Below are 25,671 nucleotides of genomic sequence, written 5' to 3' on the forward strand. Positions count from 1 at the left end.
TGCTGCATGTAGGGCCCCCGAGCACAGCCCCAAGATTGAATCACTACTAACGACCACCAGAGATCCCTGCTCCAAATAGGCCTCCTTCTGGCCAGTGTCGTGCACCTTGCAAATGCAACGGTTGCCGATGTCCCCGGCATCATCCCGCCAATCCCCCGGGTGCATGACATGGTACAAATCAACCGTTCCGAGTTTTTCAAAACTCGGACCAGCGACTTCACCCATCCCGGACTGTGGCACACACACGATGACCTGGAGCGCGCGCGGCAAGGTGTCCTACAGGGAAAAGAGCCCTGGGCCTCGGCGTACACTCAGTTCGCCAATGATTCATACTCCCAGGCAACCTACACCATGAAAGGGCCCGCCGCCGTTCTAAGCCGCGGACAGGTCTCAAACTACACCTCATTTATGCACGATGCCCGTGCCGCGTGGCAGAACGCATGGATGTGGTATATCACTAAGGAACAGGCACATTGGGAGCGCAGCACGAGTATTCTTGATGCTTGGGGCACGAACCTAACTGATATCATTGGGACAGACCGGTCGCTGATGATAGGCCTGGATGGGGATATGTTTGTGAATGCAGCAGAGATCATGAGATGGGAAGGGAACTGGACAGAGGCCGGCGCAAAGTGGCAGGGCGGTAGTGGATTCAGCATCCAACTATACTGGTTGTTCAGTCGGCAGTCCATACCCATCGGACAGGCAAATTATGGAATGGCCAGTATAAAGGCCCTGCTCAGTTTCGCAGCATACTTGGATGATGTCCAGTTATGGAACTATGCGATTGATGCGTATATCCAGGACAACTGTGCTGGATTGTTCGCCACGTATGACCCTGAAACAGGGCAGTCAGCGGAGTCTGGTAGGGACCAGAGCCATGCAATGTCAGGGCTGGGGTGGGCCGCATACGCGGCCAGGGTGGGCCAGAGTCAGGGAATCGATTTATACAAACTGGGGGATAATTTACTACTCAGGGGGGCTGAATACGTGGCCAAGTATAACCTGAACGAGAGTGTTCCATACGATCCCAGCTGGTATCGATGCGAGGCAGTGCTGGTGAACGGGCCATGGGCGACAATATCGGAGCAGAAACGTGGGGTGACGGCAGAAAATCCGATGTGGGATATTGTATACTACGAGTATGTGCAGAGGCGCAAGATCACCGCTCCTTGGACGTCGAGGGCAAAGAGTGAAGTTGGTTTTGAGGGAGCTGTGGATGGGAATGATCACCCCAGCTGGGGTAGTCTCATCTGGTCTTAGCAACTTTTCACTGCCTATTGATTTATTCAACATGTAATTCCTTGGTGTTCTGAATAATATGGTTTACGCTTTGCATTCCCTTACAGTTACTTACAGTGAAATTCGGCTGTTTTATGTGGAATGCAGGAGTGCTTTGATTCTTGGCATCTTCCAGTGCCTTCCACAACCTGACTCCACAGCACCCTCTTCGTCTGGAGTAACTGCTTAATGGTTATTCTGACGGCTGTACAGCCATTCAGCAATGTTTTAGTGTCCAATGAGGACTGGATCGCTGCAGCCAAGACTCTGTACCTTTTAAAACCGGCTTGAACGCGCTTAGTGATAGTTTTAATGCTGAGGTTGTGCTGTCGACAGCAGAGCTTCGGAGCTGACAAACCACACTGCACTGCCAGCGGTTGCAGTTGCCGCATTCTGCGGTGTCCTGCCCGCGGTTCCAGTTGCCGTAGTTCGTGGCCACCCCAGTTCCATATTCTTGCGCCTGCCATCTGTCCTGCTTTTGGCCAAACACCATCTCCCCCAGGCTCCTGTTGCCCATCGCACATACCCGATGCGGGTTTCATTGCTCACTAAGGTCAACCATCCTATTCCAAACCAACTCGAGTAAAGCGTGACATGTCGCTGGCAGCTGGTGGCGATCCTGAAGCAGAGAACACCAGGAGACGGACCAGAACTGGCTGGTTGGTTTTGCGTCCTCATACCTGGAAACTGCGACTGCTGACAGAATGCATCTAGCCTCCCGTGCCGTGATCGTCGGCGAAAGTGTAAGTTCAGGCCTGTTCTTTGCCGACTTGATCTCGAAACTAATCTCAGCTCTTACTGAGCAGGCGATGGCGCCCGTCCTGGATGCCGCAATTGTGAAGCAAAGGGCTCGACCTGCCAATGGGGGCTCAAGATTTCATTTCATCCCTCGCGCACATTCAGCCTGTCTGCACGAGACTCGGCCTCCTTGGCGGCGATTGAGAAGCAACGGAGTCGCGTTCGTGCAGGGAACCCTGGATTTGGAACGGTATGTAGGCCGACCACGGTTCGATGATTCCCGTCTGACGACGAGTGCAGATTATAGATGAAACTCACGAAGCTACCTGTGGATACAGTATCCCTGACGACCTAGACGCTTGCGTTGTAGACTCATCAGACCCATTGAATTATGAAGATACAGAAGATTACCTGCCAACCGCCGCCGTTCGCCCACGAAGTTCTTCTGCGGTGAGTAGCTCTGCCGCAACACCAGGCGGCATTATCGCGCCCGAGTGCGAGGCTCCTGGGAGCCTGAACCATACTCGCCAGGGATTGCCTACTGATTTCAGTATCGGAGACTTGTTGCTGCGACCAAGGGGAGTGGTTTCCGAGCAGTCGCGACGATCAAGTTTCGGCAGTTGGGCCATTGCGCCGGTATGCGAGCCAGACTACACAGTGCCCTATATCGGGGCCGCTGACGAGGCCCCTGCCTTTGTACCACTACTCGCGTCACCGCGCCAGCCCTGCCCTGCTGAAACCTTGCAATCACCGGAACCCCCACTGCCTGTATCAAATGCGGAAAAGTCTTGCCTGATATCATTGTACATCCGGGAAACTGGGACTTGGTGTGAAACGACAGATTCGGATATGCACTTTACCATGCGTAGCATTCATAAGATGATGAGATCACCGGCGTTTACCGCTGCAGTCATGGCCCTAGCCTCGCGCCAATTGGACCACGTGGGGCATCAACAGCGACCTGTCACCCTTGAATTGTACCAGTACACTATTCACTTACTCCTTCAACAAGTCCCGGCAAAGCAGGATGCCTCCGCTTTGGCTACTTGCACTCTACTTTGTGTTTATGAAATGATGGCGTCAGGAGTGTATGAATGGCGGCGTCATCTAAAGGTCAGTCAGTGTTCATTGGGCTCCTGATGAATACTTCATCTTCCTTTCATGGCGATGTGACCATGTATCGAGGGCTAACTCTTACATGCCAGGGATGTGCTGCTCACCTTCAAGCCCAAAAGTGGAACGGATCCAGCAAAGGTATCGTAAAATCATGTTTTTGGGCGTTTGCTCGAATTGGTAGGCAATTCCCTCGTATCAAAGTATCCTTCCATATAAGCGTGCAGAGACTGATCGTAGACCCAACTTCACTCGCGCGGCAGATGTGTGGGCCGCTTTCATTAGCAGAAAGACGACTCTAATTCCAACGAATTTCTAGTTGGATGATATGTCGATTCCATCGGTGGCTGCAAAGGGGGATATTGACGATTATTGTAATCTGGCTAATCTGATATTTGCCGAAATCGTCAATTTCCGAGCGACATGTGGGCCATATAAAAGTGGCCATCACAGCACATACACAGTGTCGGTGTCCATACTCTGGCAGAAGCTCCAGGATTGGCGAGACTACCGACCACAGGAGGTCAAGCCCCTCCTGAGGAATCCTGTGGCGCCGTCAAAAGTGTTTCCTGTGGTTCTCTACTCTCGCTCGTCTTCCAGTAAGTTTGCTGTTGCATCCACGGTGCGGCAGTTAATCGTTTGTAATTAGTCTGCGGTAATACTTTCTATCATGCTGGTTCCATATTATTGCTGCAGACGGGGGAAGTCCCGCTGCAAGCCCATAATCTGTCCAGTGAACTTGTATGTGATGGCTCATGGCTGGGTTGCAGCAACCCCCTTTGAAAGGCCCCTGGGCCACCAGTGCTTGCCGATATCACTGACTCTTTGCTCATCTAGAACAGCTCCGTCTGGCACGCACGGGAGCTCGGCGGTATTTCCATCTCGAACCCTTCCCAGTGAGTATCCACCACCCTCCATCTTTGCTGGTTCGTTATTAGGGACTTTCACTGAAATGAGTCCTACTTGCGTCTTTCCTGTCTTCCGCGCTGCTAAGAACGCGGTGTCTCAGCGCAAACTGGGTCAATCAGGTCCAACCGCTTTACATCGCAGGAACGGTTTTTACTCCCAGCGGAGGCGCACCAACTTCATGGACAAATGATTCCATCAATCGTCGGGATGTGCAAGCGCAACTCGACCTCTCAGTACAACGCGGTAGCACCCTAAACGCGGTTGCAGGTGATGATGTGTCCCTGGCAACATGGGAAGAGGAAGAAAGGTACGCTGCTGAGAAGGTCCTCCTATTGAAGCAGCTGGTGCGCATAGAACGAGAAACCGGTTGGAAAACGTCGGATAGCGCGGTAAAGCTAAGGCTACTATGGGGAATGGGGTAGGTAGGCGTCCATGCGACAGCGCATGGTCTGCTTCTCAGGAGCAGTGCTTGTACCACGCTATAAGATAGGGTAATATCAGCGTGTCAAATGTGTCCATGCACCGACAGCATACCTCAGCGAGGCACCAATGGCCAAGGCCCTAGGATCGAAGCGCTCTGAATAACTGGATACCGTTGTTTATACTTCGAAACTTAGCGTGCCATACAGTAACCCTTACCTACTCACACAAAATTAAGGACCAGAAGAACGAGCAGTGATACGGCATTCACAAACGTATTTCGCGGCAGGTCTGGTGAGTGATCCTCGGTTTTTTTTTTTTTTTTTTTTTTTTTTGGACAGATAAGGGTGGAGCTACGGATTGAACAGAATCGTGATGCGGGATTCCATCCATGTCAGTCTAGATAATCTGCTGTGTAGTTTTGCAGAACGTGGAAGCGCCTCTTTCGCTGGCCATTGTAACAGAAATTTTGGCATTAGGTATCGTCATGCAGCCTGCATGAAGCCGATCGCTATACAAGGTGATAAGAGAATGAGAGGCTCAATATTAACTTTACGCTTAACTGTATAATATTTCCTTGTCTTCCATTCTCCATGTAAACCAACCCGACCGGATGTATGTGTTGGGGTGGACCAAGAACCGGAATGCAAGACGTCTATCTACTTGGAGAGAATGGCCTTGAGCACAGCTGGCTGGGAGAAGAAGCTGCGCAAGTCCTGGACAAAAAGATCCGGTCTCTCCAGTGATGAAAAGTGCCCTCCTCGCTCGTACTCCTTCCAGTAATGGATATTGGCGGCCTGCTCCGCCCAGTCTCGAGGACACTGGAATTGTTTGACATATTAGCGCCTGGCTCGTTCAAATAGAGAGATGAAATGCTCAACAAGAAACGGATGACTAACGTGCAGCTGCTCGTTGGCATACATGCTGACCCCAGTGGGCGCAGAAATGTACACCTGAAATGTCTTCTCCGCCTCGCGCATGCCACGGCCAAAAGCTTCGCGATAGAATCGCAGACCAGGTGTTGCGCCCTGGATCCAGTGCATCATTACCAGGGTGATGATATCCGAGTCGCTAAACGCTTCGTACACATCGCTCCAGTCATGGATCTTCTCTACAAACCATGCCAGGAGGCCAACGGGCGAGTCGCCTAATGCAAACCCAAGCGTCTGAGGTCGAGTCTTTTGCTGCTCCAGGTAGCCGCTCTGGTCATTCTCGAAGTTGCTGCGGACACGGAGTGCCTCGACCTCAAAGGGCGAGTATGTCACACCGGACAGGCACCAGCGAAGATAGGCCAGCGGGGCTGAAGTGAGTGTTGGTGGCGCAACGGGGAACATGTTCAAGTGCTGGGCGCGGACGGCCTGGGGGTACTGGATCGCGATGGAGCGGGTGATAAAGGAGCCAAAGTCACCACCCTGCGTGACAAAGGTCGGATAACCCAAGACCTCCGTCATGAGGATTTTGTAGGCGCGGGCAACCACATTAGGGCCGACGCCAGATTTTGTGGGCGCGGGCGAGAACCCGAACCCGGGGATCGAGGGCGCAACGAAGTGGAAAGCTGGTTCTGCGGTGCTGTCTGGCTCAGTAAGCGGGCGCACCACACGGACAGCCTCGACAAATGAACCGGGCCAGCCGTGGGAGAAAAGCAGGGGGGTTGCGTTTGCGTGCGAGGAGCGGGCGTGTGTGAAGTGCAGGACAAGGGGTCCGAATCCGGGGACATCAATCTTGACCAAGAAGTGGTTGAAGGCTGCGTTGAGGCGGCGCTGGAATGCCAGCTGGGTCAGACCGAATAATATACTTCTAATGCCTATGTACGACACCTACTCACCTCCTCGTCTTCCCAACTGTATTTATCTCGCCAAAATTCAGCAAGCTGTTTGACTCTTGAGACCTTTGCGCCCTGCGCCCAATTCTCCTCGCCAAAGTCTGACTGCTCCTCTGGATAACGCGCGAGGGCTAGCTTTTGTTTTGTCAAGCTGAGCAATTCCCTGTCAACGTGTAAAGTGTAAGGAACCGGCTTGTTGAACTTGAGGTCCTGGATGGGGATGGGTGATTTGAGGCCCATTTTCGAGTCGTATTTTGATACTTGCCAGGTGAAAAGCGAGGTACGAGCCCAGATTCTCGAAATGGGAGCTATGTGGGAGAGATGATATAAGGCGATGTCCGGCAATGCCAAGGAGCAGTAGATGCGCGAGCCCTATTTGACGCGATCAACGCCAAGCCGCCCTTCAAGTGCAACTGCAACCGCAAGCGCTCATCCCTCACTGGAGCCGCTATGGGGAGAGGCGAATACGGACTGGTGCCGTTTCTTGGGGAAGGGGAGCCGGGGTGATCGGCAAATATGACTTCGAAATAGTCTCCAAGGTCTCTAGCCGAATACCGTCGAGAGTTCCTGGGACTTGATTAAGCCTGGAACCCGGTTCTTGCAACTCGCATCTGGTCCTCCGGTTGGATTGACGACAGAAATGAATGAGCATCAGGTTTCGTATCTCCATCCTTTTGCTCTGCTGCATACAAAGTGCTGGGCAGAGTACGTTGTAGTTTGGGAAAACAAGGTACCGAACTAGACTAAATTATTGACAAATATGGGAAACGGGTTCAAGTCGTTACTGACGTTGCTAGTTATGATAAGTACATGCTCAACTATCTAAGCCCTCAATCCCCAACTCGAAACCTGAGCCACGATCTTCTCCGTATCCCCTAGAAACGCTGCAACACAACTAGCCAACCCCATTGACAGGGCCACACCAAAAACCACCTTCCCAAGCGAGCTCCCTGAGGGTTCACTTCTCCTGATCTGGAAATCGCTCCATCGGGGGAGGATTGTACGCAGCCAGTACTTGTACATCGGGTCGGGGTAGATAAAGGTGTTCTTTTTGGTAACAGGATCCATCCACCAGCTTTGGCAGCCACTATCAAAAACCAAGTTCTTTAGCTTGCTGTGCACCCATCGCAAGTCTCGCTCCTGTGCCCCTGGGCTCACCATAATGCTATCAGCATTACCGCTCAGGACAGGGCGCAGGAGACGACAGGTGTAGTTGATCTGGCATTCGGAGTGAAAAATGACAGAATGTTGGCCAGTTGCGGCATTGGGTCCGTAAAGGATAAAAAAGTTGGGAAAGTCGGTGACAACAGTTCCTTTATATGCTTCTGCCCCCCCTTTGGCGTCCCACGCTTCGTGCAGATCTTTGCCGCCAATGCCCTTGACATTAATTGGGTACAGCCAGCGTTGAGTGAGAAATCCTGTGGCGAAGATGATAGCGTCGGCAGGGTACTGGTCTCCGGTATTTGTCATGACGTAGTCTTCTCCAATCTTCACCACTCTGTCCTTGGTGAGGAGCATCTGCGGCGAATACAGACAGGCAAGATATGTTGCTGTATTAACACGACGCTTGCACCCGGGTTCGTAGTCTGGCTTGAGAATTTCACGGTACTGCGGTGGAGCATCATTCTCAATGTAGGCCTGTGTGGTGTCTCGGATTTTCTGGCGCATGGCTGCACCACTGGAGGTCATGTAGAACGAATAGAAGACACTTTCCAGCTGCCATGCCAGACATATGCGGTAGATGCGAGCGGCGAAGGGGACGTATTTCATGACCGCCTTGAAGGTCTCTGAGTACTTGGGGTTTCCCTGAGTGCCGCACGTTAGCATTATACAAAGTGCTGGGACACCAAAGATGACTATATACCCTCTTTGTCCACCAGTGCGCGCTCCGGACGAATTGCGTGACGCTGCCCTGCGTCCCGACATCCTTCACCATCTCCGGTACGAACTGAGTAGCTGACGCACCGTTTCCAAGAACAACAATGTTTTTTCCTCTGGGCTTTAGACTATCGTCCCACCGGGCACTATGGAACATCTTCCCCTTGAAAGACTGTGCGCCCTCAACCTCTGGAATAAATGGTCGGTCGAGAGTTCCAATTGCGCTGATAACCACCGGTGTCTCACGCCTGAAAATCTCTCCACTGACTGTATCCTGGAAAGTACAGATCCACACCGATCGTGAGGAGTCCCAGGTCAGGTCCGAGCACACTTTGTTAAACCGACAATGCGGGATGATTTGGTACTTCTCAGCCACGGACATGAAGTCTGGGCGTCATGTCAGGATGTCACTTTACACCGGCACGGAAACAAGCAGATAGACTTACACTGGTGTAATTCATCACGACCAGGATAGGTAGTCGTCCAGTCAGGCTTCATGGCGAAGCTGTACGAGTAAAAGTGGCTCGGAATATCGCAGGCACATGCAGGGTACCTGTTATGCCACCAAGTTCCCCCAATGTTGTCCGATTTCTCGTAGATGGTGAAGTTGTCGTGGCGGAGGATGCGCTTGAGTTGGACGGCCATTCCAAGCCCGGAAACACCACCACCGAGGATAATAACTTCTTTGGATTAGTCCATGGGTGCAGCTGTCGGTTCCTGAACTTGCTTGAATTTTGCTCTGATCTTTGGCGGGAAATTATTCTCTATTTAACACCGCGGAGTCTCATCAATTTCGAATCCAATCCCCATGCTGCTCGTTATAATTCATATCTTGAATTTGGGGTTCATGCGTCTACAGTTACCTTTCGACTCGTGGGCGGAGGCTAGAAACTGCAGTGTACAACTAGGAAACCTTAAGCGGAACCTCCAAGGGGTTATATCAACGGTCTCGTCCACTCACATATAAATGAAGCAGGTCGTCCAGCAGCTGCAAGCGCAAGCGCTCAGGTACCCAGCCGCAGTCCATTATTTCTTACGGCAAGCGCACCCATCGACCCCAAAAGATGCAAGTTGAACCGCAACCGCCCAGTGAGGGCAATTCAGGGCCTTGGCAAGACAGTGTAGGGTTTTGGGGTCCTTCGGAGTACGTTTGGCGGTTCACCAAGCATGATCCGAAATGGCAGCAGGAAGAATTCGGCAGACTCAACCCCTGTCCTTCGTCTAGATATCTCCTAGCCCCATATCCGTGACCCCGGCTCTTCCCCGCGTGGCTCGCCGTATAAAGGAATGCCCCATGGGACCGCGCAATACCTGGAGCTAAGCAGATTGTCAACCTTCCGCCTCCAAGATATCTCAGTTATTCGGTACCTCCGTTTTCCCACGATGCAGGCTTTCCTTGGTAGAGGAAAAAGGCTCCAGGCCGGTGTCACCATCTGCTGTCTCATGGCATTTATCTTGTTCGGCTACGAACAAGGTGTCTTTGGCGGGATTCTCGAGAACCAGGACTGGCTCGATCAGTTCAATCACCCCTCCGACACCGAGACTGGCATCATTGTCGGCTGTTACAACCTCGGCTGTTTGGGAGGCTGCATATGTAGGGCCTGTCTGCTGCCCTTGCAGTTTTGTCGCGCTATTCCTGACAATCACAGTGAACTATTTTACGGGTGAAAGGCTAGGCCGTCGTCGGACAATGTGGCTGGCCATGGCATTTGTCATTGTCGGGACGACATTGCAAACCTCCGCATTCACAGTGGCTCACCTCGTCGTTGGTCGTGTTATTACTGGCTTTGGAACTGGGATGAAGACTTCTACCGTGCCAATGTGCGTCAGACATGCCAGTCATCAATTTATCCTCCGCCTCCCACTGACCTAGCCACCGAATGATAGGTACCAGTCGGAACTTTGCGATCGCCAATCTCGCGGGCGTCTCGTCTCTGCTGAGGTTCTCTTTGTCGGCGTTGGCATCACAACCGCGTATTGGTTCGACTTCGGCATGTCGTTCGTCGGTGGTCCCATTGCGTGGCGGCTGCCTGTCGCGGTACAAATACTGTTTGCCCTTGTTGTTGTCTTCCTCGTCTTTGATCTTCCAGAGTCACCGCGCTGGCTGTACAAACATGGCCGACCACAAGAAGCTATTGAAGTTCTTTGCAGGGTTCATGATAAAGCGCCGACCGATGAGTATATCCTGGCCGAAAAGAACGCCATCAGGGCGGCCATTCAATTAGAATATTCGGAACAGGGGGAATCGCGCGACTTTATCAGCATCTTCCGCAATGACCAAGTGAAGACCCGGTATCGTGTTGTGCTAGCCTGGTGTATCCATTTCATGAACCAGGCGGGAGGTATTAACTTGGTGGTATATTATGCTCCATGTACGTGGCCAGCACACCCGTCTTGCAGACCTTTTGAAAGTCGCACTAACCCTCCCCCTCCGTAGCTGTTTTAATTCAGAATGTCGGCATTTCGAAGCAACTTGCACAGATTCTTGGAGGGTGCATCAACATGATGTTGATGTTTGGGTCCTTCGTCCCCTCGCTCGCCCTCGACCGCATGGGTCGACGCCGCACCATGATGGCCGGCTGCGCATGCCTTGGTCTCTGCATGCTCCTGATATCTGTTCTGCTCTCTCGCTCCGAAACCGCACAAGGCCACGCGTACTCCTCCGCCGCAGTAGCGTTCTTCTTCATGTACACCCTTGTCTTCGGCATGAGCGCTCACTGTGTGCCTTGGGTCTACGTGCCCGAGATTCTCCCTCTCGCAGCACGCACACGCGGCACAGCCCTCGCCGTGAGCTCAAATTGGCTGTGGAATTTCACCGTTGTTATGATAACCCCCGTGATCACGAACCGGCTATCGTGGAAAGCCTATCTCATCTTCTTCACAACCAACACCGTTTTTGTTCCCGCGCTGTACTTCTTTTATCCCGAGACAAGCAATCTGCGCTTGGAAGAGGTCGACCACATCTTCTCGCATGGCGGGAATCCTGTCGCGGTTGCGCACGAGATCACGATGCAGGTCAAGCGGTTCGGACATATTGCCGCTCTAGGTGGCTCGCCTGCTCCTTCTAGCAAGGAGGAAGAAGCTGCTGAACAAGAACAACAGGAGGTCATCTAGGCGTCTGATCCTTATATACCGGGGGTGGGGGGAGGTGGGTTTGCTGGCCCAATACCGCAGCCATTAGCAGCGCTTATCCCGAAGCCTTGACTCTAATTGGTCCATAACTATGATTTTTTATTGGTTATTTGTATATTGCAAGCGCACCGTATTCCTGTATATGCGCTGCACCTTTCTGCTTCTACTCCGGATATATAACACCCAATGTCGGTCTCAGCAACGTATCAAAGACTCTAGAGCGTGTATAAACAAGCCATGTCAACCAACCACTTGGTACTCCATTTTAAATTCTCTAGTTCCCAGTTTACGCGGTCTCTGGAGATATTAAACCTACAATCGTGCCTGCAGACCCCGGCACAGGTCAACTAAGACTCCCAATCGCGGGATGTATCGGCCCTCATCCACACAAAAACTACGACAAAAGTACTGTATGTCACAGACAACCGGAGTAGGTGAGGAAGCCTTACTAGAGGCGGTTTGTATGAATACATTGACATTGGGGCAAGTAAGTCATAAAAGCCACAACCGCTATTACCCCGTGAAACCCGACCACGGAATAGTTGCCTGTGCACCTCTAGCTGCCTTGGCTTCTACCAAGATGTCACATACTATCTACCACTCTATGAAGGCTAAATTCTGAGTCTCGTTATCGCCTGTAGTGGCTTCCATACCTTCCCGGCCATTCCAATATCATACTGCTGTGAAATATACGGGATATTTCTTCAGAAGTCGGCACAGCTCGAATGGTACCTATGTACATACTCTCCAGAGACACCTTCAGTTCGTTCATTTTGCGAGATAATATCCTTGTTTCTATAAAGGACTGTATCCTTTCGACTCGGCCACGCGGTAGGTGGGTACGGTTATAATCAGGCAATAAAGGGAACGTCGCCTTCCGCAGCTCATTAAGGAATGAGTTTGTTAAATTAGACTCCACGGAATCTCTAAATGCAACTCCATACTATAGGTTAACCGTATGTATCATTGATCTACAGGGAAACGACAAACTTCTTCGCCAAGACACCAACCTGCAAATCATCCAGCCCCTTCTGGATGGCCCCGAGGCCCTTTCCAACAACCTCCGCAGGTGGGGCGATTTTATAAGTGCCTGCTGCAAGGGCCTTTGGCAAATTTGCGTTGAAAATGGCCGGTCCAACCTGGTTGTCTTTCAGGTCACCTCAGAAGATGAACTCGGTCTCGATACCAGCCGGTAGTCCTGCGGCTGGTGGATTGGCTAACGAGACCAATTTCCTCCCGTCGATGAGGCTTATTATCTTGCCAACTGGGACACCAGAAGTATCACCAATGGCGAGAGCACCAGGGGATGTCTTGCCCTTGAATGCGGCAACGATATCCTCAATGATCGTGGTACTGCGATAGTCCCAGACTTGGCTGGCGCCGAGGGATTTGACATAGTCAAAATTCTTGGGGAGAGCTGTAGTGAAGACTTCATATCCGGCTGCTGCTGCAAGTTGGATAGCATTGCTACCAACATTGGAAGACCCACTCCAGATCAGGACGGTCTGGCCGGTTGATACAGCGGGGGGGCTCGGTAGGGAATTGCAAAGCGAGGTGATCCTTTTGGAAGAGACCACAAGACGCCGTACTGGGAATCACTGAGGCACCTTCAAATGAGAGCGTGGGTGGGATTTGAGAAATAAGCTGGGATTGCAAGACAACATAGTCCTGGAATGCACCCTCCGCCGGGTTGTTGTTCTTCAGCTCGCTGCCGAGTGCGCCGACGCGGTCGCCAACCTTGAATCTTGATGCAGCTCTGGCGCCGACCTCTATGACTTCCCCAGCGATGTCTGTTCCCAGAATAGCAGGATAGGTGGTCCAGGGGAACAGCCCTGTACCTAGAAGCTGCCGAGCGAAGTCGACGGGGTTCAATGCGATCGCACGGTCGCGGATGACAAGTTCGTTGTCTGTGGGAGACGTGTATGGTGCCTCTTTGGCTTTCAGTGGATGGGCCTTTGCAGCCGTGATCCTGGCTGCGCTGTTGGTGGGAGCCATCTGGACAAAGGGCCTTGGGTAGAGAGGTTTGCCAGCACTGAACGTTATATAGGGCCTCATATTCAGGGTAACAGGAGCCCTTCCGCCTTTAACCAACCACTTTCTATCTAGAAATTCGGCTGGCGGACTACAAACTCCGAGTCGCTCTCAGTCAATCGGAGTTTGACGAGAGACTGTTGGATTCCAGGCATCCATGTCATCCCCGTACACAACCCCCAAAACTTAGCAAGGGGAAGGGTCTTCATTAGGTGCTACTCGGGTCGGACAATAAGCGTACTGTCGGGATCAGCCCCTCATACCCTGAGTCTGGGGAGATTGAGCAGCAGCCCTATCACGGACTATGGACCCAAGGACACCCGAGTGGCTGCGGGTCGGCTCCCAACACTCCGAGCCTGCAGGATCAGTTTCTGTCGGAGTTTTACCATCCAGGCCAACCTCTTTTTCTATCTCGTGCTTACGAGTGAGACTTCAAGCCTCTTGGCGTCCTTATTGTAAGCTTGGACTACTCGGAGTTTGCGGATCCAAATCTCCGCGGCTGACAGATAAACCTCCATGCGGTACTGTGTATAGAGTCAAAGCGAGGTTGACGGTTGATTAGCAATGGATAGCAAGCTAGGATCAGCGTCGTCGAACTTTCCGACATAATCGCGCTCAAAATCACATGATTTTGGTATGGTAGCGCCTGCTGGCCAACGCTTATATATAGCTGCGACAGAAGTCTCATTCTCGTCTGAATATCCTTCATCAATCAATCCAAGCCACTTTCACTACTCCAGCGTCCTCTTCACCCCTTCACAACGGGAGAAGAGAAGTAGCACGCACCAAAGGACAAACGCGACTGAAAATGGCCAACTCCAACCTTACTCTCTACACCGATAATACCCCCAACGGGGCTAAGCCTCCTATTGTCCTCGAAGAGCTTGGACTGCCCTACAAGCTCGAGCATCTTTCCATCCAGTCCGGCAAACAGAAAGAGGAGTAAGTGTCAATCGCTATCTTGATTTTTACTCGTGTCGGGCTAATATGAAAATAAACATAGGTCGTTCCTGAAAATCAACCCCAATGGACAGATCCCCGCCATTACCGACGGCACTCAGCGTGTGTTTGACAGTGGAGCCATCCTGCTCTACCTTGTTGACAAATATGACACCGACCGCAAGTTCAGCTATGCCCCTGGCTGTCCAGAGTACTACGAACAGCTGAGTTGGATCTCCTGGCAACTTGGCGGTCTTGGACCTAAGGCTGGTACGCCCATATCCTCCCTTATACCGCGAAGATAGCACCAATAACCAGAGCTGATTTGGGAGCACAGGCCAAGCACTTGCCTTTGCAGCATTTGCCCCCGTGCGATCTGACTATGCCATTGAGAAGTTCCTGAACGAGGTAAAGAACCTCTTCGGTGTTCTTGAGTACCGCCTCAAAGAGTCTGCGTACGTCGCCGGTGCCAAGTACACCATCGCCGACATCATGTCTTTCCCCTGGGTCTTTCAGGGTGCAGACGCGCTCGGCCTGGATCTGAGCGGGTGGCCCCATCTCAAGCTGTGGACCGACAGGATTTCCCAGCGCCCTGCTGTGCAGAAGGGCCTGGCTACTCCTACCCCTCCGTTCACGCCTGAGCAGTTCAAGGGTTTCATTCAGGAACGTAAGGCTGCAGTGCTGGCGAAGGAGAACACCGATAAGCACTAACGGGCCATCCGCAGGGACCCAGTAATGGGTGAATAGATAGTACTGTTATAAGGCTGAGAATTGAGTTCTGTTCGAATAACGCCCCTGGTAAATTGCGGGCTCCAAGCATAGGCACAGAGAAAATTCAGTAGACGCAAACCTAAAGCCATCGAAGGGTGGTCAATATATTTCGCGACTCTACTCCGTACGCCTTGTGAAGCTCGCGAGAGACTATGGCTCAGTGAGCACGCTTCGGTTCTGATATAGCGTTTCCCTCTAACCCTCCTTATCCTGCCATGGATACAACCCAATATCTTGTATCCGAGACTGACCAGACGCACTGAAGGCTTGTTAACCATGCTTAGATCGGGTAGAACCGGTACTTTATGACTTGTTTTAGCTATCTAGACTTCAGGAAGTGCTGCTATCACGCTCGGATATACATGGAAAGCAGGGCCGCGAGCTTAAAACGTAACCACGGTGTTAATAGTTTCTTGAATTGCTTGAACGAAGCCGAATTATTCTCCAGGGGATATGTTAGCTCGTGATGAGCCCCAGCCTTTAATATATCTGCAGGTTTTAGTAGAGGGGTTGATACTCGCTATCGCTCATACGCTGGTTAGCTAACTGAAACGCAGACCAAGAAAGACAGAGAAACCCAATATGACGAAAGGATTCCAGTTAGAGCTAGCCCCAATGAGCGTCGCAGTTGAGCATGCCATGTTGGGCCTAAGATCTGACGGCGTCGGGGAGAGTCTGGCCGCCGACAGGGGGGTGAGAACAACCCAATCGCCTTCCTGCGCCCCTGTATCCGGCCCTGCTGACTGGCCGGCGACCACGAAAACAGGTATGGTTCCGGATCCTGCGCCCGTGGTGCTGCTACAGCTGGTGTCTCTGCCTTTCGTCTCTCCTAGTGGTGGATGGCGGTGTTTCTGTCCTCTGCCCATCGTGTCTCGCGGCCACAGGCCCCTGCTTCTCTGTTAATTAAACGGCGGGGGACCTGCTCTTCCTTTGCGTCTCCAATTTGCATTCCCTTTATCGCGACACAAGTTCTGGCCTTTCAATCCGCCATGGGTCCAACAGACTGGGCAGGCAAGGATAGTGAAAGCTCCGACCTATCCTCCCAGCAGACGAAACATCGGCCGCGACAGAGCCCGGGTGCTGCCTGTGAGGAATGTCGTCGCCGCAAGCTGCGATGCGATCGCAAGACGCCGCAATGTGGCGTCTGTGCAGCCTCTGGTACTGTCTGCCATTTCAGCCTGTCGCGAACAGAGCGTGGGCCGAAAAAGGGCAATCTTCTCCAGTTGCAACAGCGGGTTGGTATGTTACATACAGTAAACTGGGAAATAGCTAGGGTTTCTGAGTGTATGGCCTAACAACCTGTAGCGGAGCTCGAGGAGCGTCTGTCACTCGCTACAGAGGCCGGTTTGCTTCTTTCCGAGCCCATATTGACCACCACCGGCAGCTCTAAACCGCCTTCGCTGCCTTCGCTGCCTTTGTCACCGGAGATCTTTACCGGTGCTCCAAGCTCTTCGGATCTTCGGTTCCTGCCTCGAACGGAAGTCTCAGCCCTAATGCGAGAGGAACTGTGCGCTCTTTCCCTCATTTTGTTCGAGTCCTGTTGATGCCGGTGCAAGAGCTAATACTTACGCAGAGACCAACTATACTTTGATCGAGTGCACGTCTTTGCGCCGATGATCCATCAGGGTCGGTATACAAGCTGGAACTCCCAGCAAGGCAAAACCGAATCCAAGGAGGCCCTCCAGCACGCCATGTGGACGTTGGGAGCTGCTTTCTCTGCGCAATTTCAGCAACTTGCGCTGGCGCTGTATGATGAAACTAGACAGATGCTTGACGTGCTGGAGGTCAAGGGTCGAGAGACTGATATCACCGAAATTGAACACCTCCAGGCATGCCTGCTCCTCGCCATCTACGAATTCATGCAGTCTTATGATCGCCGTGCCTGGATGCGAGCAGGGTATGCTTTCCGACTGGTGCAGCTCATGCGCCTCTTCGAGTTAGATGCGCCGAACGCCAGCGTCCTGACGCCTAGCGAATGGATCAACGTAGAGGAGAAACGGCGTACCTTCTGGGTGGCTTTCTGTCTTGATCGCTTTCTCAGTATCCGAAATCGATGGCCATTGACCCTCATCGAGCATCTCGTCAGTTCACCGCCAGCTGATATGTTTTTTAGAGGCTGACAGCTTACAGATCACCTCACGACTGCCTGCCCCAGAGACGGCATTTGAATCTGCCCAGCCTGTGGTCATGGAGTTTTTGGCCGATGCCATCTCTTCAAGTGGACCCATTCTATCCTCTCCTTTTTCAGAGCTCGTCATCATGGCCACTGTCTGTGGCCGCGCTCTCGTCCACCATTATCAAGCACTCGTTGAGAGTAACTACCATACCTCCATCCATAATTTCCATGACCGCCAGAGCTGGATTCACAGCACGCTTGTCCAACGACTGGAGATCCTCGCGGCTCAAGCTCCCGTAATTACCGAGAATGCCGATTCTGTGATTCTATTCACCCGCATGCTCGGCCAAACAACCATGCTCTATCTGTATCACACACTCGAGCTAAGCGCATATAAGCTTGATAACCTCGAGATTGCATCCGCGTCGGAATACAATGAGCTTGCCCTGGCTGCAGCACAAGAAATGGTAGTGCTGACCAATGTATTAGGCAAGATCAATACTTTCAAGGTAAGCCCAGTCCCCCTACTGTCGTATCCTATTGAGTGGCGGGAGGGCTTATATGCGTAGATCCATCCCTTCACCCCGATTCCCCTTTATTTGTGCGCAGATTTCACCAATGTCTATGGAGGCCCCAGCACTGCACTTTACGTACAGCTTCAACAGGTCTTGCAGGCCCTGCAAAATGTCAAGTGTGTGAACGGCCTCAGTGGTAAACTGCATCAGATTCTCGAATCGAGCGAGGCTCAAAAGGCGGCGATGGAAATCGAAAATAAAGGTTCTGCAGATTGACTGGCGAACATGAAGTGTGGAAAGTCAAGCATCCATACAAGATAAATCAAACAGCTCGCTCCATGTTGTGGAAGATAATATGCTCACGTGTAGGAGCAGTCTGCTTTCACCGGACTTCCCAGCATCCTGACAAGACATTCGCCGTACCATGTTCAATATTTGGGGGTGTTGATGACACAATGGCTTGACTTACTATTCAATCCATGGTTACATTACCAATAGACATAATGCATGATTGCTCGTTGCTGGCTCGTACGCGGTCCAATGTGGTGTGCCTCTAATGTTTCTGGGAATGGACATATGTCCCGGAGAGTGGGTATTGAAACATTCCTCGTTGATTGTTGCAATTTGCATGGACAAAGGAAGGAAACAAACCTTATGGCATATAAAGGCTTTAGAGGGAAATCACGACAGGCTCACATTATTCAGGTTCATTACACCACACCCGCACCCGTCTATATACTCGACGTCAAAGGCATTGTCTGAACTTGGTCGCGAGACCATGCTTTTGCATGTATCGCCTGTTCACGGAGGAGAGCAGCTGCCGTCATTGCAAGCCAGGTCGTCTCCACAATCATCGTCGGAGGAGCACGATGCCCCTGGAAGATCCCCAAGTCAGTAGAGTCGTATCAGCTAGTGGAGGTAGTAATACCTTCGCAGTGTCCGGGCCACGAGCAGTTACCGCCCGTCGGTGTAGGAGTGGTAGTAGTAGTAGTAGTAGTAGTAGAAGTGCTTGTAGGGTTCGTCGGGGCATCGCTATTGAGCCCAATATTAGAAAGAAGAGAGTTCATGAGATCGTCGCCCATGGACTTGAGCTTTCCAAAGTCCGAGATGTAGTTCTCGTCGACTACGTCACCTGGCAGAACAGACTTGTCCCCAAGGAAGAGGATATCTGGTTGTCGGTTAGCTATTGCATGTTGTGGTTATGGGAGACCAATTACAAGTAACATCAGACTTCGTATGGCCCTTGTCTCCAGCCAGGCTGTCATTGGGAAAGCATGTGCGGGCCATCAACCATGAAGCCTCGCCGGTGACCTGGGGTTCATCGCCGTTGGAATCGCCGAGGATGCCATAGAACATTTTTCCATCGCTGATCCATTAGCTGGCTCTGATGACAAGTTGGAGGAATTCATACCAGATAACAGCAGCGATGTTGTTGCCAGAAAGGGCCTCTTCATTGTTCGTGAGATATTCATCTGGGATGACGATGAATGGGACCTGCGATAGTTAGCAACAACAGAATCAAGTAAGGAGGAATGTCTGGCCGTACCTCATAGGCAGCTAGACTTCCCCAGTTTGTTTGAGGCTGACCATCTGGGTTTCCCTGCGCAGTGTTAGAAGTATCCAAAGAGTTCAAAAGGCCGACTTGTGTACATCACACTCATGATCCAGTCCATCACAATCGACATCCATGTCGGCAGTGAAAACAATTGCAGCTCCCTGCCTTCATCAGTGAATATCCTCACCCAGTGCATGGACAACTCACGTCGTCAAAGGAGGCCCAATCACTGAAGATTTGGGATTCTTTATCAGACTCGGTAGTGATCGGGTACGAGTCGCCGACCTGGCTCAGCTTCGAGACGGCTGAGAGGATTTTATCAACCGCCAGGCTCGAATCGGCAGCGAAATAGTCTGCTGGGGGTCCTCCGTCAGGGCTGTCGTAGTCCTCTCCATTGACTTGTTGCCCCGAAACAGAGCCGCCCAGCGTCAATAGAGCCAGTTGAAAGAGAGAAAGTTTGGCAGACATGTCGTAGCACTGATGGTAAAGAAAGCGTAAGGGTATCGTCAATTATTGACAATTGAGGAATGAGACCGAACAGTCGGACATCTGGATTAAGTAGGCAGCGTTCACACGTATATCCAAGTAAGATGCCCATGCTTTCAGCGCCCAGCTAGGGCTGGGCCATGAGATGGGCGTTTGAGGCCGGACTGGAGGTTGCATTCACCAAGCTCACTAAGACCAGCCCGGGCAACGTAGACGAGACACTATGCTGCCGATCGTGTGAATCCGGGTCTTCTTCAGGACAAGAGCAAGTCAATCTCCACCAGTCTCTCGAAACGCGCGATGTCACCGCAGCCAGGGGCAGTGCTGTTTCAGTTCAGCCATAGGGGGATGAGCAGTGGAGTGAATCCGCTGATCGGGACAGGCAGAGAACCGGGCGAGACGTTTGACACGGCCTGGTTCGACCTTGTTCGACCAAGTTGTAGCCACGATGAGTGCTCTATATGAAGTGTGAAGCGCGAGGTAGAAGTGTGAGGTCGACTCCACCAGCTGAAGGCCTTGGGACTGAAGAGTGCGATCGTTGATCTTGAATGGTGGGCCCTGGAGCACCTTCATTTCAGGGGCACGGCCGCCTCTTCCGCTGTCTCCTACGTCAGTAGTCTACTTGATGGGGGATCTGCTGTCGAACGGCGTACCCACAGATGCCTGGGAGTAGATGGTGACTGTTGCAGGCCTGCTCATGTTAACCCCATCACGGTGCTGAGAGCTTGTTTTCATTGAACCACAGAGGCAGGCCCATGAGAGATGGCAAGGCTAGGCTGGTTTCGAAATCAAGATAGCAGGATCGCATGGTCTATATCAGGCAATAATTCAAGGGCTGAACACAGGCCACTAACAGCTGTCAGGCTGATTGTACCGAGTTCGAGCTCCGCCACACTGGACAGGCACATATACTGACCAGAGCAGATGATTGTTCATCCATCCATGTATTTTGAACAACGGCGAGGGTTTCCGTGAGCCTTCCTCGTAGTGGGTCGATCCTGCTCGCACTTGATCGGCCGGTGGATTCTTCACATCCAGCTTATCATCAGGAGAAGCCTTAAACCGTGCCGATCTTGGTGTCTTATTTCTAACCCTGTATCTCTGGAGGAATCGCAGAACAGCCAGCAGAATATGGGGGCCATTTCGCGATCTCACGGCATTGTAGAGCATTAAAGGATCAAAAAGCCCGCTACTATGTGTGCGAATTACTTGAGCATTCTTGTACAATTTTTTTTTTTTTTTTTTCACTTCCCGCAAGCTAGCTACAAGAGGATGAAGACCATTCTTCCTCTCCTCGCATCCGTTCCCTTGGCCGTGGCCTGGTTCCCAGGCGTAGACAAAGACCTCTTCGCCGCCACCGGCGATAACATCCTCAATTCCACTACGAATGCTATTAACTAACGCTACCACCCGGATGCAAAGAAGATTCGGGGTGTCAATCTCGGCGCCTACTTCATCTTTGAGCCCTGGATTGCCGAGGCCAAATGGGCATCCATGGGCTGCGCTACGGATGAAAAGCACAAGTCCGAGTCTCATCATTGGAACAGGACCAAGCTGACAAGGTCTTCCAGGATCACTGGGGGTCCTGGGTTACCAAGGATGATTTCTCGCAAATGCGCGAGTATGGCCCGAATACCATTACAAGTGGCAGACGCTGTTGATGCTGGTGTAATTACCAAGGATCTGGACACTGTGTATTACACCTCGCCCTGTTAAGTGATCGGGCTTGGGGGGTAAGCAACAGTATTAACATAGGTTTTTTTGACAACAAGGATAGTGTTGGCGTATAATGCAATAGAATGACGGCCTAATGCCGCTCACTAGTGGTTTTTTATGGTTTTTTATGGTCGAATGGTATTTTGATGGATAGGTTGGGGTTCTTAGTACCGTTTATTTGTTAATATATATATAACACGGGGTCTGCGATCACCCGTCCATCCTTCGTCTCTCACTCTATAGGTTGAATACTACTTGTTCTATAGTTTTTCCTTCCCCCCCCCTTCTCTCACGTCCGGAAAGTCTATTAGTTAGAGACCTTGAAATGTTATTTCAACTCGACTGAAATATGGGCGGGAATAAATTCCGCGGAATTCACGACCCCGCACTGGCATGACTGGCGCGACATGACTCAGGGCCATTCCTACTGATTAAAGCGGAGTAAGCTTTAAGCTGTCATAATGATAGTGAAAGTGCAGTTTATTAGGAAACGCGGGGTGCTTCCACTCTTCCATCCACCGCCCACAATGCATCATCCACCAAAACGTGTTCGGACAGCCCAGTCTGGGGCTTGTAGCCACTGTGTGAAGAGAAAAGAACGCTGCTATATCGGCGTCAAGGGAATTCCATGCACTACATGTGATAGATTAAATCTGCGCTGTGATGGCAGAACAACCATTCGCAAAGTGCAGGTGCTCCAAAAAGCCTGTATGATCTTTGCTAACCGCCTGTAGCTCTGGCTCGCAGTCCAAGAGCCGCACTCCACTGAAATATTGCGAAGGTATAGTAGGCACCACTGGCTCTGCTGCACGTTGGCATAAAGTGTATACTAAGCTCGACATTAGAAGGATTGTTTGCCTCTCAGCTACAATTGGCCGAGCGCGAGCAGAAGTTTCGCTCTGCTGCCCCTAATATTGTCTCGACGACCGATCCCCTCGACAATTACTTATCCATTATTGATCGATTTCTCGGGCCGCACCACAGTCCAGGTCTGCAGGTGACGAGCACCCCTGACTATGTGACAAAACTACCAGACCGGCTCGCGGCGGAGGACGTTGAATACATTGAGAGAAAGGGAGCGTTATGTCTTCCAACTGCTCGCTTTCGCACGGAGCTGCTGAAGAGCTACCTTCTCTGGGTCCACCCCGAGGTGCCTGTATTGGATTTGGACCTCTTCCTGCGGGCCATTGCAGACAACGATGGTACCAACCCGATAAGTCTACTCTTGTTTCACGCGGTGATGTTTGCGGGTGTAGCGTTTGTCGACATGAGCCACATTCACCAGGAGGGGTATACAACTCGCGAAGCAGCGCGGGAGATTCTATTCCAACAAGCAAAGGTACGTGCATTCCTCAATGTAAATCTCGACTCATACTGACGTGGAGGGATAGGTACTACTGGAAATAGACTGCGAAGACGACCGTCTCGCAACCGTACAGGCGCTGCTCCTATTAGTCCATTGGCAAGATGTGCGAAATACAGAAAAAGACGCGAGTCACTTAATTGGCGTCGCCCTATCTCTGGCAATATCAATTGGTCTCCATAGGAGCCCCGATCGCTCTTCCATGTCCCTGCGCCAGCGGCTCGTTTGGAAGAGAACATGGTGGAGCCTGTATAACCATGCAAGACTCACATCAGAAGACTTACTCACAATGACGACCATCGAAGGAGACCATCATGTCAGCGAGGCCCCTCAGTTAGGGATGATCACATTATGTGACTTTCAATTCGAGATACTCCCTCCAGATGTGCGAGCTGTCGCTGATGACTGCGAGGTACTCCGCAGTCTGGAGAAGCAAACCATCCAGGCGATTTTGTTTGTAGAAAAGACGAAGCTGTGTTGCTTGTCGCAATTTTCCGGCTTCTCAAATAGCGTGAAAAACTTGCTATTAACCCCCGACCAGCCAAGCATTCACGTCTGCCCCAAACCAGGTGACATTTTTGGCAAACGAAGTCTGGAAGAACTTGAAGATTGGTATGACCAGCTGCCATATGCAGCCCAGCATAGCTTTCCAATAACATTGGCGCCAACCCCTTGGGAGAGAAGCATATATCTGCACCGTTCTTGGCTAAAGCTCCTCTACCTGGGCACGTCATATGCCACTCTCTGGGAAGACATGAGAGGCATCCCAGATTCTGTTGACCCTAGATTCATGTCAGAATATCTCGCAAGGCTTCACAAATACCTCGCTGAAGTGACCGATCTCTTCGAGGAGATATACAGCCTGGAGATTGCTGAGCTGCTCCCTGGTCCCGCAGTGGCTCTGTTAGTTCTTGCGCTCGCATACAACCGCAGACTTCGTGATTCAGACACACTCAAGGCCCGCAAGGGCGCCCTTAAGGTTCATCAGTGTTGGAATATCATGCGCCAATTGCGCGGTGTCTCAGTTTTGGCGAGGGGCATGGATTGTCTCTTAAATGATAGAGCATCGGATGATCAATGGCACCGCCTGAATTCCTTTCTTCTTATTCCCTAGAATATGTTGTTGTGAAGGAGTGGGTGCATACATAGGTCAGGAATAGAGGGCAGGCTAGCACAAGAGTATCACTAGGACGTAGCCTACCATTTATATCGCTTATAGAATACGATGAAGTAAACGATTGCATTACCCGCAAGACGATAGACCGAAGTTGTGTTCAGAGGAACAAGTACTTCCCTTCTCCACAGGCTCAGCGCTGTGACCCCCTAGAGAGCTGTCCAATTTGTCCACCGAGGTGTAGTTCTGTACGACATCCGAGAACCGAGGCGTGTTAGCTGCAGTGTCCCAGTGTACTGGCAGTATTAGACGGCGACTAACAGGGCTATATGTTCTGAAACCATTATATTGGCTTCTGAGCCCGCCTGCGAAACCCAAAGATATACACATGTTAAACAGCTCGAACAGCAAAGATGAGACTCATTTCAACACCGATTACTAGGATTCTGGGTATCCAACACCCAGTTTTATTAGCTGGTATGGGCCACACGGCTGGCTCGGAGCTCGTCGCAGCGGTAACCAACGCGGGAGGACTGGGTGTACTTGGAGGGCTTGGATATACGCCGCAGACCTTGCGCGAGAGCATCCACGAGGTGAAGGAGAAGTTGCTAGAGCCGGGCTTACCTTTCGGAGTTGATCTCCTCCTTCCACAGCTCGGGGGGTCTGCGCGAAAGACAAACGTGGATTACACCAAAGGTCAACTCGACGCGCTAATCGATGTTATTATAGAGGAACGCGTGAAGTTGTTTGTATCCGCAGTTGGAATTCCACCGAAACATGTTATCGACAGGTTGCACGCAGCCGGCATTCTGTATATGGTACGTCCATTCTTCTCGCATTGACTTGAGGGCGAAGGCTAACTCGGCTACCGTTCGCTAGAATATGGTTGGGGCTCCAAAGGTTTGAAGCAGCTATATTCTCATACGACTATGAAGGTAACATCTGACATACGCACAGCACGTCCGTAAAGCCTGCGAAGCTGGCGCCGATATCATCTGCGCCCAGGGAGGGGAGGCTGGCGGCCACACCGGCGATATACCGACAAGCGTCTTGATACCTGCAGCGGCCGATATCTGCAGAAGATACAAATCTCCGCTCACGGGTGAAGAGGTGCAGCTTGTTGCGGCGGGTGGAATCTTCGATGGACGAGGGCTGGCGGCCGCACTCATGATGGGCGCAAGCGCAGTCTGGGTTGGGACGCGATTTGTTACGGCTCGCGAATCGGCAGCGTCTAAACTGGGAAAGCAAGCGTAAGTACAGACTACAATTTGGGAGAGGATCCGTTGCAGTTGGGATCCAGTCTAAGTAGATATGACAGGATTATCGATGCCGGTTTTGACTCCACGATGAGGAGTACATTGTGGACCGGCCGACCACTCCGTGCACTCGCAACATCCTATATTAGAGACTGGGAGGTTAACCGGAGGGCGGAAATCAATGGGCTACAAGGCAAAGGCATTATTGTGTTGGACCACGAGCTCGATCGGCTGGCCAAGGAGGGTAAGTTGACGGATGAGATTGAGGATCAGTCGACACAACGGTATAGTGCTCTCCCAGGCAGCCAGTTTCCAAGATACTAACGAAGGTGTAGCCCCATGGGATGCGGCGCGGCCATGGTGAACAAGGCCGACCAATCTGCCAATGAAATTCTATTGGAGATGGTCGTGCAAGGGTTTGGCTTGCTCAGGGATGCCTCTCGCTATCTCTCTCGAGAGGCAAAGCTGTAATAAATAAACGCCTTATGCCTGCGAAAGCAGATACTAATAGGATAA

At 51.6% G+C, this 25,671-nt stretch overlaps 12 protein-coding genes across 12 annotated transcripts; 7 read left to right on the forward strand and 5 right to left on the reverse strand.

Annotated features, from left to right (window-relative positions):
- The first annotated feature begins 401 nt into the window (after nt 1-401).
- On the forward strand, nt 402-1,323 carry ASPSYDRAFT_48586 (uncharacterized protein). The gene has a single exon (XM_040847659.1). The coding sequence runs from the start codon at nt 409-411 to the stop codon at nt 1,261-1,263; it is 855 nt and encodes a 284-aa protein (XP_040699175.1). The 5' UTR covers nt 402-408; the 3' UTR covers nt 1,264-1,323.
- Nucleotides 1,324-1,875: 552 nt separating this feature from the next.
- On the forward strand, nt 1,876-4,622 carry ASPSYDRAFT_60358 (Zn(II)2Cys6 transcription factor; the record flags this gene model as incomplete). The annotated part of the gene is made up of 11 exons (XM_040849842.1): nt 1,876-1,944; nt 1,985-2,024; nt 2,088-2,239; nt 2,320-2,655; nt 2,704-3,132; nt 3,225-3,335; nt 3,452-3,731; nt 3,782-3,837; nt 3,970-4,028; nt 4,127-4,407; nt 4,543-4,622. The coding sequence occupies 11 exons, from the start codon at nt 1,876-1,878 to the stop codon at nt 4,620-4,622; spliced, it is 1,893 nt and encodes a 630-aa protein (XP_040699176.1).
- Nucleotides 4,623-4,797: 175 nt separating this feature from the next.
- Nucleotides 4,798-6,523, reverse strand: ASPSYDRAFT_80851 (epoxide hydrolase family protein; the record flags this gene model as incomplete). The annotated part of the gene is made up of 3 exons (XM_040851064.1): nt 4,798-5,282; nt 5,361-6,221; nt 6,287-6,523. The coding sequence occupies 3 exons, from the start codon at nt 6,521-6,523 to the stop codon at nt 5,121-5,123; spliced, it is 1,260 nt and encodes a 419-aa protein (XP_040699177.1). The 3' UTR covers nt 4,798-5,120.
- A 531-nt stretch (nt 6,524-7,054) lies between these two features.
- ASPSYDRAFT_1158937 (flavin-containing monooxygenase) lies at nt 7,055-8,876 on the reverse strand. Its single transcript, XM_040840058.1, is given in 3 exon segments — nt 7,055-8,089; nt 8,103-8,548; nt 8,608-8,876. The coding sequence occupies 3 exon segments, from the start codon at nt 8,804-8,806 to the stop codon at nt 7,106-7,108; spliced, it is 1,629 nt and encodes a 542-aa protein (XP_040699178.1). The 5' UTR covers nt 8,807-8,876; the 3' UTR covers nt 7,055-7,105.
- A 668-nt stretch (nt 8,877-9,544) lies between these two features.
- Nucleotides 9,545-11,275, forward strand: ASPSYDRAFT_1158944 (uncharacterized protein; the record flags this gene model as incomplete). Its single annotated transcript, XM_040840059.1, has 5 exons — nt 9,545-9,785; nt 9,811-9,982; nt 10,049-10,533; nt 10,599-11,184; nt 11,230-11,275. The coding sequence occupies 5 exons, from the start codon at nt 9,545-9,547 to the stop codon at nt 11,273-11,275; spliced, it is 1,530 nt and encodes a 509-aa protein (XP_040699179.1).
- Nucleotides 11,276-12,264: 989 nt separating this feature from the next.
- On the reverse strand, nt 12,265-13,288 carry ASPSYDRAFT_60362 (zinc-binding alcohol dehydrogenase family protein; the record flags this gene model as incomplete). Its single annotated transcript, XM_040849843.1, has 3 exons — nt 12,265-12,452; nt 12,480-12,823; nt 12,876-13,288. The coding sequence occupies 3 exons, from the start codon at nt 13,286-13,288 to the stop codon at nt 12,265-12,267; spliced, it is 945 nt and encodes a 314-aa protein (XP_040699180.1).
- A 725-nt stretch (nt 13,289-14,013) lies between these two features.
- Nucleotides 14,014-15,098, forward strand: ASPSYDRAFT_208145 (glutathione S-transferase family protein). The gene is made up of 3 exons (XM_040843934.1): nt 14,014-14,266; nt 14,328-14,533; nt 14,601-15,098. The coding sequence occupies exons 1-3, from the start codon at nt 14,133-14,135 to the stop codon at nt 14,972-14,974; spliced, it is 714 nt and encodes a 237-aa protein (XP_040699181.1). The 5' UTR covers nt 14,014-14,132; the 3' UTR covers nt 14,975-15,098.
- A 925-nt stretch (nt 15,099-16,023) lies between these two features.
- Nucleotides 16,024-17,941, forward strand: ASPSYDRAFT_92512 (uncharacterized protein; the record flags this gene model as incomplete). Its single annotated transcript, XM_040852690.1, has 5 exons — nt 16,024-16,273; nt 16,340-16,541; nt 16,608-17,115; nt 17,165-17,659; nt 17,720-17,941. 5 exons carry the CDS (start codon nt 16,024-16,026, stop codon nt 17,939-17,941), a joined length of 1,677 nt encoding a protein of 558 aa, XP_040699182.1.
- A 629-nt stretch (nt 17,942-18,570) lies between these two features.
- Nucleotides 18,571-19,688, reverse strand: ASPSYDRAFT_34306 (glycoside hydrolase family 75 protein; the record flags this gene model as incomplete). The annotated part of the gene is made up of 5 exons (XM_040845224.1): nt 18,571-18,833; nt 18,883-19,031; nt 19,077-19,159; nt 19,212-19,265; nt 19,428-19,688. 5 exons carry the CDS (start codon nt 19,686-19,688, stop codon nt 18,571-18,573), a joined length of 810 nt encoding a protein of 269 aa, XP_040699183.1.
- Nucleotides 19,689-20,009: 321 nt separating this feature from the next.
- On the reverse strand, nt 20,010-21,242 carry ASPSYDRAFT_135036 (uncharacterized protein; the record flags this gene model as incomplete). The annotated part of the gene is made up of 3 exons (XM_040840708.1): nt 20,010-20,304; nt 20,360-20,397; nt 20,973-21,242. 3 exons carry the CDS (start codon nt 21,240-21,242, stop codon nt 20,010-20,012), a joined length of 603 nt encoding a protein of 200 aa, XP_040699184.1.
- A 688-nt stretch (nt 21,243-21,930) lies between these two features.
- On the forward strand, nt 21,931-24,046 carry ASPSYDRAFT_48593 (fungal specific transcription factor domain-containing protein). The gene is made up of 4 exons (XM_040847660.1): nt 21,931-22,110; nt 22,157-22,203; nt 22,268-22,761; nt 22,814-24,046. The coding sequence occupies exons 1-4, from the start codon at nt 21,950-21,952 to the stop codon at nt 23,897-23,899; spliced, it is 1,788 nt and encodes a 595-aa protein (XP_040699185.1). The 5' UTR covers nt 21,931-21,949; the 3' UTR covers nt 23,900-24,046.
- A 266-nt stretch (nt 24,047-24,312) lies between these two features.
- ASPSYDRAFT_60366 (nitronate monooxygenase) lies at nt 24,313-25,626 on the forward strand (the record flags this gene model as incomplete). The annotated part of the gene is made up of 5 exons (XM_040849844.1): nt 24,313-24,717; nt 24,779-24,799; nt 24,857-25,149; nt 25,218-25,439; nt 25,491-25,626. The coding sequence occupies 5 exons, from the start codon at nt 24,313-24,315 to the stop codon at nt 25,624-25,626; spliced, it is 1,077 nt and encodes a 358-aa protein (XP_040699186.1).
- Between the last annotated feature and the right edge of the window lie 45 nt (nt 25,627-25,671).

The sequence above is a fragment of the Aspergillus sydowii genome (genome assembly GCF_001890705.1).
Source record: "Aspergillus sydowii CBS 593.65 unplaced genomic scaffold ASPSYscaffold_11, whole genome shotgun sequence".
Taxonomy (NCBI): Eukaryota; Fungi; Ascomycota; class Eurotiomycetes; order Eurotiales; family Aspergillaceae; genus Aspergillus; species Aspergillus sydowii.

Bases quoted from the DNA above. Each gene is read 5' to 3' on its own strand.
- ASPSYDRAFT_208145 (XM_040843934.1), top strand. From the start codon at position 14,133: ATGGCCAACTCCAACCTTACTCTCTACACCGATAATACCCCCAACGGG. The intron at 14,267-14,327 runs GTAAGTGTCAAT...AAATAAACATAG, and splicing joins TCCGGCAAACAGAAAGAGGA to GTCGTTCCTGAAAATCAACC. The intron at 14,534-14,600 runs GTACGCCCATAT...TTGGGAGCACAG, and splicing joins CGGTCTTGGACCTAAGGCTG to GCCAAGCACTTGCCTTTGCA.
- ASPSYDRAFT_48593 (XM_040847660.1), top strand. From the start codon at position 21,950: ATGCATCATCCACCAAAACGTGTTCGGACAGCCCAGTCTGGGGCTTGT. The intron at 22,204-22,267 runs GTATAGTAGGCA...GCTCGACATTAG, and splicing joins TCCACTGAAATATTGCGAAG to AAGGATTGTTTGCCTCTCAG. The intron at 22,762-22,813 runs GTACGTGCATTC...GTGGAGGGATAG, and splicing joins TTCTATTCCAACAAGCAAAG to GTACTACTGGAAATAGACTG.
- ASPSYDRAFT_1158937 (XM_040840058.1), bottom strand. From the start codon at position 8,806: ATGGCCGTCCAACTCAAGCGCATCCTCCGCCACGACAACTTCACCATC. The intron at 8,549-8,607 runs GTAAGTCTATCT...CATGACGCCCAG, and splicing joins TCGTGATGAATTACACCAGT to ACTTCATGTCCGTGGCTGAG.
- ASPSYDRAFT_48586 (XM_040847659.1), top strand. From the start codon at position 409: ATGCACGATGCCCGTGCCGCGTGGCAGAACGCATGGATGTGGTATATC.